The sequence below is a fragment of the Sciurus carolinensis genome, chromosome 12 (genome assembly GCF_902686445.1).
Source record: "Sciurus carolinensis chromosome 12, mSciCar1.2, whole genome shotgun sequence".
In the NCBI taxonomy this organism is placed as follows: domain Eukaryota; kingdom Metazoa; phylum Chordata; class Mammalia; order Rodentia; family Sciuridae; genus Sciurus; species Sciurus carolinensis.
The window spans coordinates 23,463,953-23,476,618 of NC_062224.1; the positions used below are offsets into that span (position 1 = coordinate 23,463,953).

The 12,666-nt window shown below is 34.7% G+C and overlaps 1 protein-coding gene across 1 annotated transcript in view; it reads right to left on the reverse strand.

The window, feature by feature from the left end:
- Spag6 (sperm associated antigen 6) overlaps positions 1-12,666 on the reverse strand; it is a 75,715-nt gene that overhangs the window by 43,163 nt on the left and 19,886 nt on the right. The window contains exon 4 of the mRNA XM_047521329.1: positions 9,212-9,395. Within this exon, the coding sequence (XP_047377285.1) occupies positions 9,212-9,395 (184 nt within the window). The remainder of the gene's footprint in view (positions 1-9,211; positions 9,396-12,666) is intronic.

The window sequence follows — 12,666 nt, forward strand, 5'->3', positions numbered from 1 at the left end:
GTAGAAAGAACAGCACTTGGAGTGGTGAATCAAAAACTCTGGTTTTAAGCAACCTCTTTTACAGTGGGACAGAAGAAACTCTTCAGGAAGTATTTGAGAAGGCAACTTTTATCAAAGTACCCCAGAACCAAAATGGCAAATCTAAATGGTAAGTATTTATAGAGTTTCCTTCGTTTAAAGATGCAAAAGAAGTTTTAAATTCCTGTAATAAAAGGGAAACTGAGGACAGGGCAATCGGGTTGGAGTTGCAAGGACACAGGGGATCGCCTAATGCAAGAAGCCAGCCATCGAAAACTCGTCTGTCAAATGTCTGTCTGAAGATAGCACTGAAGAAACCTTAAAAGAACCATTGGGTGGCTCTGTTCGTGCAAGGACAGTCACTGACGGGGAAACCAAAGGATTTTTTGGTTTTGTAGACTTCAACAGCGAGGAAGATGCCAAAGCTGTCAAAGAGGCCATGGAAGATGGTGAAATTGGTGGAAACAAAGTTACCTTGGACTGGGCCAAGCCTAAAGGGGAAGGTGGCTTTGGGGTAGTGGTGGAGGCAGAGGCGGCCTTGGAAGCAGAGGTGGCAGCTGAAGAGGCAGAGGGCGAGGAGGAGACCACAAGTCACAAGGAAAGAAGATGAAGTTTGAATAGTTTCTTCTGTCCCTGTCGTTTCCTCTTCCATTTGAAAGAAAGGACTCTGAGGCTTTAAATTCTGTTACCCGTTCAGTGACAGAGCCTTCTGAGGACATTCCAAGACCATATACAGTCCTGTAGTCTACTTGGAAATCCGTATAGATGACATTTCAAAGGAGATACCCTGTTGGTTTTGACTAGAAATTCATATAAATTTTTTAAAGAGATGAGTGATAGAGCTAACCCCTTATTTGTAAGTTTTGAATTTATACGTTTCATCCCATGTACAAAACTTTTTTTTTTCCTACAAATGGTTTTTTGTTTTGTTTGCACTGTGGGGTATAAAGGAAAGCAGAATGTTTTATGAATTTTGCCTAAATGACTTTGGGATAAATTAAAAGTCCTAAACTCTGGTGCCAGAAAAAAAAAAAAAAAAAAAAAAAAAAGCAATCAAACATAGGTAATTTCATACACGTGAACTTAACACAATAATGTTTTCCAAAGGAGTTATATCAGTATGTATCCATATCAACAATAAAGGAGGTAAGACTGGCTGGTTAGTTACATATCTTACATTGTAGCTTCTACATAAAATACATTATTGCTAGAAGACGAATCACTTATTCTCCCCAATGGTATTTTTAGTTCCATATTTCTTAACTTATTACATATTGGGTTTCAGTTACATGGTTTAATAAACATGAATATGACTTTTTGAGACCACCATATTACTATCACATGGTTTTGATTTTGTTTTGCAATGCTGGGGATGAAACCCAGGGCCTCACATATGCTAGGCAAATTCTCTACCTCCAAGCTACACCTTCAGCCCCTCAAATTGCTTTTTAATAAATACCCACAAGGCATAAACAGTAATTCCAGGTCAGTGCTGACCAATAAAAATATGAAGCACATAATGTAATTTAAAATTTATATTTTTTAAAATTAATCACTTTTTAAAATAAAAAGAAATAGCTGAAATTAACTTCGATATACTTTATTGCACTATATATGAAATGTAATTTCAACATTCAATCAATATTCTAAAAATTTAAAGAACGACTTTATGTTGTTTCCTTTATACTAAGTCTTGAAATCCAGTGTGATTTATTTGTGCTTGAAGTTTCTCTCAAAGTTACTAAATTTCCGTCAGAAATGCTCGAGTCATATTTACATTTCAAAAAGTTACAGTTGAAAAAGTAGATTCACTCAAGTCATTCCAATCATACCTAAAATTTTTCCAATAAATAGAATATCAATTTTTAAAGAAAAATAAATAAAAAATTTAGCTCCTCAGATACACTAGCTCTACAGTTCAAGTGTGCAATAGTCACATGACACTAGTGGCCACCATATTGGTAAAACAAGTATGAATGATGAGAGAGGTTAATGCTCTATGGCTAATTATAGCCTACTGACACAAATGGTCACATAACTGCAGTTGCTTTTTCATTTTGAGGTCCTATCTTTTGTTTTGTCTGTATGTTTTTGAGGTATTGGGGATTGAACCCAGGGGAGCTTTACCACTGAACTGAGTGACTATATAGTCAGTACCTCCCTTCTTTTCCACTAAATTGCTCAGACTGGATTCAAATGTGTTATACTCCTGCCTCAGCCTCTCAAGTAGCTACAATTACAGGCACATACCACTGCACCCAGCCAGAGATCCTATCTTGCGTAAAATACTTTGATTCAATTAACTTATTCCACATTTTGAAAGCAAGATGATTGCCAGGCATGGTAGCACACATCTATAATTCTAGTGACTCAGGAGACTGAAGTAGGAGGATTGCAAGTTCAAGGCCAGCTTCAGCACCTTAGGCCCTAAGCAATTTAGAAAGAGTCTTTCTCAAAATAAAAAATAAAAAGGTTTGGGGATGTGGCTCTGTGGTTAAGCACTGGGTTCGATTCCCAGTACCAAAGGAAAAAAAGAAAAAAAGAAAAGCAAGTTGATTCATTCATTTAAAACCATAGATAAGAGCAAAATAGGCCCCCCAAATTTACTGCAAAATCTATCAGCTAACATAGTATTAATTCAGCTCCTATTTTCCTGTAGACTGTGGATTTAAAAATCTATGGTAAGATAAAATGATAAGTATGTCTTGTTTCAAAGTTCAATTCTTTGTTTTCACCTTTATTTTATTTATTTATTTTTATGTGGTGCTGAGGATAGAACCCAGTGCCTCAAATGTGCTAGGCAAGCACTCTACCAACTGAGCTATATCCCCAGCCCCCAAAGTCCAATTCTTATACTAAAAAATTCCTAATCTTTTAATAGCTAAATTCTCTAATAGATAGTGGTGAGCTGCTCTATTAGACTACTTTCAAATTTTGGTCAAGTATATTATGCTTAAAGTACTTTTAGGAATTCAACTATAAATAAAAATGTGTTTTTTCCTTCAATATCTAAAAGGCGTTAGGTGGATTTATACATTAATGACTGGAAAATAAACCAAGTTCAAGAAATAATTTTGTTCAGACTCAAAGAAATGTGTCATGATGCAGTATTTCAACTGGTATATTTCCAAACCACCACTGTTACCTTTCTCTTTATCCCCTTAGCACACACCCATTTAGAACAGTTCTCCCACAGGTATTTAAATAAAACTGAAAACAAAGACAGACTAAAAGAATCTCAGGTGCTAATAGCTAGAGGAGGTATTTGGTTAGTCAAGGGCTTTCTTTCCTCTTACAACTTCATGTGTCAGTCCCTATTGTATTCCTATGCCCAAAGTCTATTCAGTGGCTCTGTGAATGTAACAAAGTTCTCAGGAAGAAAAGAAAGATTCCCTTCTTCCACTATAGAAAAATGTACCTTGTGATTCACCTTTTACTTATTCCAACATATAGTTGGCCAATGTATGGTACATATTTTATAATACAGCATTGTACACTCCTGTCCACTGTTGGTCCAGTTGTCTGCATACTTTATGCTCATCTATATCAATTGTTCTCTCTCAGATTGTAAAGTCCTAGAGGTAGGATTTTAGCAAATTTATTTACTTTATACAGTAAGAAAGATTTGGTCACCCACACATAAGTACCTCACACACTTTTTGATGATTACCAGGATGATGATGATTAAAAAAATTGATTACTAGCCTTATAGAGGCCTGTATGACTTTGGAATCTGAAGCTAAATTATTATACTTCGTTATTGTATATTCTACATTCTTAAAAAATAATTTTTTTCAGAAAATTTTATTAATCAAGAGTTCCTAACTTAAAAAATCTCAAGAGTTAAAATTGCAGCCAGGCACGGTGACACACACCTGTAATTCCAGTGACTCGGAGCCTGAGGCAGGAGGATCATTAATTTAAAGCCAGCCTCAGCAAAAAGTGAGGCACTAAGCAACTCAGTGAGACCCTGTCTCTAAATAAAATACAAAATAGAGCTGGGAATGTGGCTCAGTGATCGAGTGCCCCAAGTTCAATCCCCAGTACCCCTCCCAGAAAAAGAATTATAATTGTGGGAGAATCACAACATGTTTTTACTAGAATACAAACTGAATCCTGAAAATGACCAACAAATTAGATAATCACTGAGTAAACAAAGTTTATAATTAATTTGTTATTTAGTTGAACACATTTGACCTCTATGCCCAAGGAACATACAAGAGACATTTATTTTCACTTTATCCTTTTTTTATTAACACCTAAATAAATAGAAAGATATTTTTGAAAGTAAGTGTTAGGATCAAATAGATGTGATATATGTCTAATATTTGTTTAATATCGTATGCCTCATTTGTCCCTATATTTATGTGTTCCACAACCCCTCCAAAATAAAAGAGAAATTTTTTAATGAAAAAAAGAAAAAATGGCTCAGAAATCAATGTTAATATTTACTGGTACAGTAAAGACAGTTGTCTGTGTGGTCTCTAAAACTTTTTAATTCTTTTTGCTTTTTGAGTCAGGGCCTTGCTCTATTGCTCAGACTGGTCTCAAATTCATGGGTTCAAGCAACCTGCTGGCCTCAACCTCCCAAGGAGCAGGGAACCGCACCACCATGAAATTTTAATTACTAGGTGCTAGTCCCCTTCTCCCCATCCTTTCTCACACAAAGACATAAAGGACGAAGTCTCTAGCTCTTACTTCATATATTTATCATGAATATTTGGGTTTTTAAAACTTAATTAACTTGAAAATTGTTAGGAGAGTAGCTTTAAGGCATTCTCATCACAAATAAATATGTGAAGTTTTTTAAAAAAATTACTGCTTCCTCAGCTGGTCTATACTGTTTAGGCTATGATATTTGCATGTGAGTAGCATGAGAAGAATATTTGCAAGAATTCTAATTTTAAAATTCTCTTCTCCTTTTTTTATTTCATTATTCAATGTAAACAAGCAGGCTGGCCAGCTGTTTTGATTGCTTCCTTACATTATCTATTTAGCAAACAGGATATAATCTACTCAATGTTTCTGTACGGTACACATCAGTGGATCTCTGTGAGCACTGCTCTTTACTGGCTGTGGAAAGCTTCACTCCTAACTGTTACTGAGTTGGACATAAATCAGGTCAACAGAGAAAGAACAGTCACACATGGAAATCAGCCATCAGGGATTAAAAACAGAAGTATCTGGCAAGATTTTCAGATATGACAAGAGTTTAAAAAGAATGATGAGCTCTTGTACACTTTCGTTTTCTATAGAAAGAATCTTGAAAAAGTTTTGAGTAGTTGTAAAACAGTTCTACCATAAATGCTTTGTGACCAGAATAAATTCTCTCACCTCTCTACTTTGGCTTCTTATCTGTAATATGACATATATCAATAATTTAAGGGCCTGGGGATATAGCTCAGAGGGGCTGGGGATATAGCTTTAAGGGCCTGGGGTTATAGCTCAGTTGGTAGAGCACTTTTCTTGCAAGCACAAGGCCCTAGGTTCAATCTCCAGCACCACCAAAAAATAAATAAATAAATAAAATAATAATAATAATTTAAAAGTTGTAGAATATATAATCAAAAGTATACCTCTTTGCCATGTTTGAGAACACTCAAAATTTGTTATGAAGAGACAGCCTTTTTAAAGCCAAGCTCCAAAAATAAACACTTAAAACTTCTTTTTGAGCATAAATGTAGAAGGGCATTCACACAAAACACCTGGATGGTTTCTCCTTCACATCAAGGCTATTGTTCCCACCTCAGTCCCTACTCTTAATTGCCACCACCCTATGCACTGAAGGTCGTTGGAAATGCTCCTCCCCAGAGCTGCTGAGCTAACAGACAAAACTTCTGGGGGAGATTGCCCTGACCCCTGGGGTTGGGGAGCAGGAAAGGAGAGCCTGCACCCCCAAGGCACCTCCCCCTGTGTTTGCCTCTCAGCAGCTGCACCAGCACTGTGGAAGCCTGGTGGCTGCACAATCCCACAGTCAACACAGACGCTTTGGACACCCTTTAATCACTGAAAGCAAGACTATTCCTGAGGAAGAATGGGAGACGTGACATTGGTTAGATAAATAGATATGTTAGAATAATTCTGCAGAGTGGAGAAGAGTAGCAAGAAGGAAGAAGAGAAATAACCAATCTGAGAAAAATTATACCACAGTCTTTACTAAAAGCAGGGAAAAATACAAGGAAAGCTTATTTATCTTCAAATCGAGAGGTAAATATAATCATGTGTATTCAATGGTGATTCAATCAAAAAAATTTAATAATATTTTTAGATGGAGACACAAAAAGCCCACAAAACACCATTTTTTTGGTTGTCAATAAAGTGTTTTAAAATCTATACACAGAAATAACTTTTAAAAATTGTAGTTTTCAAATAAGCAAAAGTCAAATAATGCAAATAATGCCCAATGGTTTCTCTTTTCTTCTACTGTATGTACATTTTGTCTCCTATACATAAAGTTTTTCTTTCTTATCTTAAATAAGATAGTTTGATTTCTTTTGCATCTCCATTTAAAATCGAAATATATCACCTAATTAAACATTTTACTACTAATATTAAGAAGAAAACATTGAGTGAATGTCCTCTCATTGATCTCAATATTTTCTACTTTCAGGAAATCATTGAGAAATAAATCACGTTAGTGGAGGTAAATCCTCTATTTTCACTGATTTGGATGTGAATGATGACTTCTTCTATAGCTTTCTAGATAGTAATTCCCTTTTTTTTCTGAGAAATCTATGCAGTAATCTCTTTGGGGAGCTTCTGGGTCCCAGGCCCCTAACTACTGTGAAATATTGAAATTACAGTGGGAATTCCATGTGGGAGTCAGATTATAGCAAGAAATTGGAATGGGATCTCTAAGACAGATCCTATTTATGAACTATAATCATTTCACCCAGACTCAACAAAAAGGAGGGATGAAAAGGTTATCTCTGGACACCTGCCTGACAGTGTATCTGTACAGCTGTCCCTCAAAGCTCTTTGAAACCATTCTGAAATACTTATGTCACAATCTATAACATGTCCCTCTGACATATCAAAAAACTTACTAAATTCACTTATGTAGTTTCCTGTGATAACCAGTTTCTGATTTAAAACACAGCCTTACTTTTCTTATTAAACATGTACTAAACAACAGTCTAAGGTAAGACTATTTGGAAAACCAAACTCTAGGTATTAAAGGAAAGAATTTTAATAGGTTAATTCTGAATCATGCTAGCATAAAAATAATTTTCTTTCTCAACTGTTCTACTTTTCTACTTTTTCTACTTTTTATTTTGTCTCCAGTAATGTCACCATTTTAAGAATCATATTAAATATAATTGCAAGAGAGGCCTCTTCCTGTTTCTGTAAGTTTTTTCTTCAATACTCTTTCAGAAAGTATTTAGTGCTGCTATATGGCATACTAGTTAACATCAGCTTGGGAGTCACATAAATTGACCCAAATTTTGGTTTCACCATTCATGTGACTTCAGGCATCCTCTCTACATTATATTTTCTTTTTTTATCTATCAGGGAGAGTTTTATCTAACAGGGAGCTGTGATCAAAATGAGATAATGTTTCTGAAGTAACAGCCAGGCACACAGTGATTACTTAACAGATAATAGTTATTATTTATTACATGCACTCACACTCAATCTGAAAGACCATCCTTAATTTCACCATGTTAGTAATACAATCCTGTATTTCTTTGTAATTTATATCCACACAACTTTATTTTTACATTATAATTGTAATATATAATTTTAACATTTTTAACATTATGATCACTTTTCTGTGTTACCATATAGAGATCATAATTACCTTTTTATTTTGTTGCATGATATTCCATTACATAGATTACTATAATTTAACTACTAAATTTCTGTCAAATATTAGAGGTGTTTTAGTATTACAAATAATGTTACAATAATGTTTTCATGAATACAGCTTTTTCATTCTGGGGAATTCCATCTTTAAGATGAATTTCCAAAGCAGACTTTTCAGGGTAAGCATGAGTTATTTTATGACTTAGATTTGTTTTGTCAAATTGCTTTCCATGAGCTTATACAATTTGTAATTCCTCCTCCAAAGTCATAAACATTATTTTATTATTTTACTTTGAGACAAGTTCTCATTAAAATGCCCAGGGTGGCCTAGAACTTGAATAGTCTCCCAAGTAGCTGGGATTGTGGCAGGCACCCAGCCAAACGTCACAAATGCTATAATGTCCTCTCCAATCTTCAGTGTTAATATGAATATCTTACATTTGCCACCTGCCAAGTACTGGTCTAGGCACTTTACATGTATTATTTCATAATCCTCACAACAAATCTCTGAAGTAACTACTATTGGTTATCCTTTTGAAGATGAGGAAGTTAAGGTTCAGAAAGTTTAAAAGCCATGTCCAAGGTCACACAACATCTCAAATCCTGTCTAATGCCACAGTGCTCTTAACCACTTGGTTGTATTGTTGCTTTACTCCCCTAACCACACCCCCCAATAACAGTAGATGGAAAAAGATATTTTTATTGATGCAGTGTGTTAATTATTAGCAAAGTTGATAGTTTTAATTTGTTTTTGTTAAAAGTGTATTTTCTTCTTATGTTATTTGTTCATAAGCAACTTCTATAAAGTGGTGGGGGCGATTCTGTTCCCTATGTGTTTCTTATCAATCGGTTGGGTCAGCACAACCTTTTCCCAAAAGTCCCTGTTCCTCCTTGAATTCACCAAGATGTCAGTTCGTAAGAGAAGATGCCCCTTCTTCTCCTTCCTGCCAAACATGAACAGAATACAAATATATTCTACAAAGTTATGTCCATATCTTTTCATAACACTCACTTAAGTGATATTGCTCCTGGCTGATTTGGAATGCCCTGTCATGAATGAAAGTGAAAAACAATGACCCCTTGAGGGTGACAAACCACTATAATCTTTTTAACCTATTTACCAAGGCCTTTGAGACTCAAGCCCACTCCCCACACCATGTAGCCCCTTCCTTCTTTCACCTCTGCTTCAAATTTCCCCTCCTACTAATTAAAATAAAGATGGAAATATACAGTATTTTGTGAGTATCTGACCCAAACAACTTGGCTATCCTTCAAAACTAATGATATAAAAATGTCTTTAAAGCCCCCATCTATAGTTTACTAAGCAAAACCAGATTTACCCAATAAACCTAAATTAATCAGCCTATTTAAAATTAAGCTCTAATACCTGCATTATGTCTTGCAATATATCCAAGTGCCCAGGCTGCAGCCTCTTTGACTCCAGGGTCAAAATCTTCCAGACATATCACCAGTGTATCTAGCGCTCCGCAGTCCACGATGGCCTGAGCCAGCTGAGGAGAGTGTTTACCCACTGCCCGCAATACGAAGGCGGCTGCTTTCTTGTAGAAGCGCTACCAGGGCAAGAGAGACCAAACCCAAAAGGAATTGAGCACTTATATATCCAAAATCGAAGGTAGACATAAAAATGACATTAATATAAATAAAACTCAATAGCTTTTGAGAACAAAAGATGAAAAAGCACAAAATCGTTTTGGTTATTTGATGCTCCACCATTGTTTCTGTTCAGTAACTAAACTAAAAGCAATGTAAGTCTTACTTTGTATTTCATAGATTTTACTCTAAAACATACAATTAGAAACTGTACAAAATAAAATATAAAATTGTACTTTCTGCAAATTCATAAAACAATGAAATTTTATGTGTCTGCAGTATACTGAAAGGTACTGTTTGGCCCAAGGGAGCTTTTAGATTGTTAACATGTGTTACTAAACTCTGTCAACTGACTAATTCACTTCCTTTACTTACCCTCAGTCTTTAAGCGTGGTAGGCCTTTCATAACCTCAACTAATCCTGCTGGTGTCCCAAGTTACCCTGAAATAACGACCATATTCCAAGATGCACTTACCAATTAACAAACAGAAAAATAATTCATGATCTATTTTCAAACTTCTCCTAATAAATGAGCTAAAGAATGGAATATTAGTTATTTGTCCCCTCTAGAAATGTTTTTTAAAGATAAAAGCAAATTACCATTATGTGACTTTTAAATATTACTTCATAATATTTCCTGTATAAATTTATATAATTAAAGAATGAGAAACTGAAACCAAAATATAAGACTAATATGTTTCTCTTCACATTACTAAAAAAATTAAACATATAGGAAATAATTAGCTATAACACTCTTGTTTTCTGGTTAGAAAATGACACATTTATGGTCTCATAATTCTTTTACTAATAAAATCCAGTTAAGGGGTTGGGGATGTAGCTCAGTGGTAAAGTGCTTGCCTAGCATATACAAGACCCTGGGTTCAATCCCCAGTGCTGCAAAACAAAACAAAATTCAATTAATCTCCTACTTTATATTCTATGTTTCTGTTTTTCTAAGTGATGGCTAAAAAGTGACTAGGTGTTTATAGCACCTGCTCTGAAAGCCTTCTATTTACTTAGGCTAAAATACTGATACAATAAAAATTATAGGCAGGAGAGAAAAACACATTAAGTATATTTTAATACATTATATCCACACAATTAATATATGTTGCAAATATAAGAAATGGTAGTATTGATATTTTGATATGATATATTTAGTTCATTAAGTTATGGCAGTAACACAATTTCTACTCACTTATTTTACAAATTAGGGTAGAATTTTAAAGTAGCTTTCCATAAATAATTTTCTTATAATTATGGGAAAATAATGATGATATATTTTTTGTCATTACTTCAAGCTAATTCAATTTTTGATTCTGCTGAATTGTCAGATTCTTAGTCAATTTACAGGTATCAATAATTATTACTAATGCAGTGCCTTTAATTCATGTGTTCTGATCTAATGCACTCTTCTTTTTACTTCATCTAAATTCCTAATGCTCCTCTTTCCTATTCCTTACCAAAGGAATTGGCTTTAAGAGAGAGAGAGGCACACATAGGACTTTGTACTTTATAAAGAGAAGATTAAATCTCCTTTGAGAAATGACTTAAAGACTGGTAGGTGAAATAGACACAAGCATATGAATAATGCTTTGATTCTCACTGCCTCCTCACTTTTATGCCTAGTATTTTTTGTCTCTTTACATCTAATAGATATTCATTCATTCTTAGAAAATTTCTACTGAGAAACTTCTATGTGGGATATAGAAACACAGACTGTGATCTCAGAGAAAAGAGTAGAGTCAAGGAGGAAGAAAGTATAACAGTATTTGATGAAAAAAGAACATCCACAAGAAAAATTAAGTTTCTGTGATTCCTTGTGGAAGCATTAGTAAATGCTTCTCAAATCTATTAAAAACAAATACAAAACAACAATAACAACAAGAAAAACAGAAACAAAAAAACAAGGGCTAAGGAAGTAGCTCAGTAATGAAGCACTTGCCTAGCATGTGTGAGGTCCTGGGTTCAATACCCAGTACTGAAAAAAAAGGTCAAAATTTTTGCACAATTAGGATTTTCACCACCCCAACAAGAAACCCCTTATAAATTAAGCAGTTACTCCCTATTCCCCTTCTTCCCCGAGTCCCTCACAGCCACCAATATGCTTCTGGCTCTACAGATTTGCATATTCTGGATATTTCATATAAATGGGAACATATGTGACCTTCACTTGACATAATGTGTTTAAGTTTCATCCATGTTGTACCATTTGTCAGTACTTGATTCCTTTTTACAACTGAATAATAGTCCATTATATGGATATATAACATTTTATTTATCCATTTATTTGTTGATGGCTTTGGGTTGTTTCTTCCTTGTAAGCAATGCTACTCTGACATTTGTTTGAGAACCTGTTTTCACTTCCTTTGGATATATAGCAGGAGAACTGCTGAGGCACAGAGGAACAATGTTTAACCCACTGCAGACCTGCCCAACTTTCTCACAGCAGTTGCACATTTTACATTCCCACCAGCAACATGTGAGGGTTCCAATTTCTCTGTATCTTCACCAATGCTTGTAATTTTCCATTTGTAGTGTTTTATTACGGTTTACTTAGTAGGTGGAAAATCATATCTCACTGTGGTTTTTATTTGCATTTGCTAATGACTAAAGCTGTTGAATATTTTTGAAAGTTTTCTGACCATTTTGTAGATATTCTTTGGAGAAATATCTAGTTATGTTCTTTGCCCATTTTTCAGTTGGGTTGTTTGTCTTTTTATGACACAAAGATTTAATCTTCAAGATGCCAACAAATATATATGCCTAGGCTATAATAAACCAGTAGAGTGGAATGCAAGACCCTACCTACCCTTAACTATGCTGGAAATCAAGTAGATGGAACTGTATAGAAACACCAGATAGAAGTGGGGGAAATTAGGGCACTTTTAGATAGAGCTTAAAAGAGTTAACATGCTACTTTACATAAGAAAAAAAAAAAGGCTTTGTCAAATCTTCCATTGAACACATTCTCTCCCTCCTTTTGCTTGTTTTCTCTAGCCTTTGCTTCAAGGCTGACTCTCACTCTTTTCACTAGATTCCACCTGCATGTAAGAATTGCTGACAGGGACTACATTCTTCCCTAAGACAATAGAGCTTTGTTTAAAAGTCTTATATACAGAAAGATTGCTTTATATATAATTACCTAAAAAAAAAAAAAAAAAAAAACCAAACCTAAATCATTGTCTCCTTATATTACTTAATGGAGTAAAACTATATATCAGTCTCAAA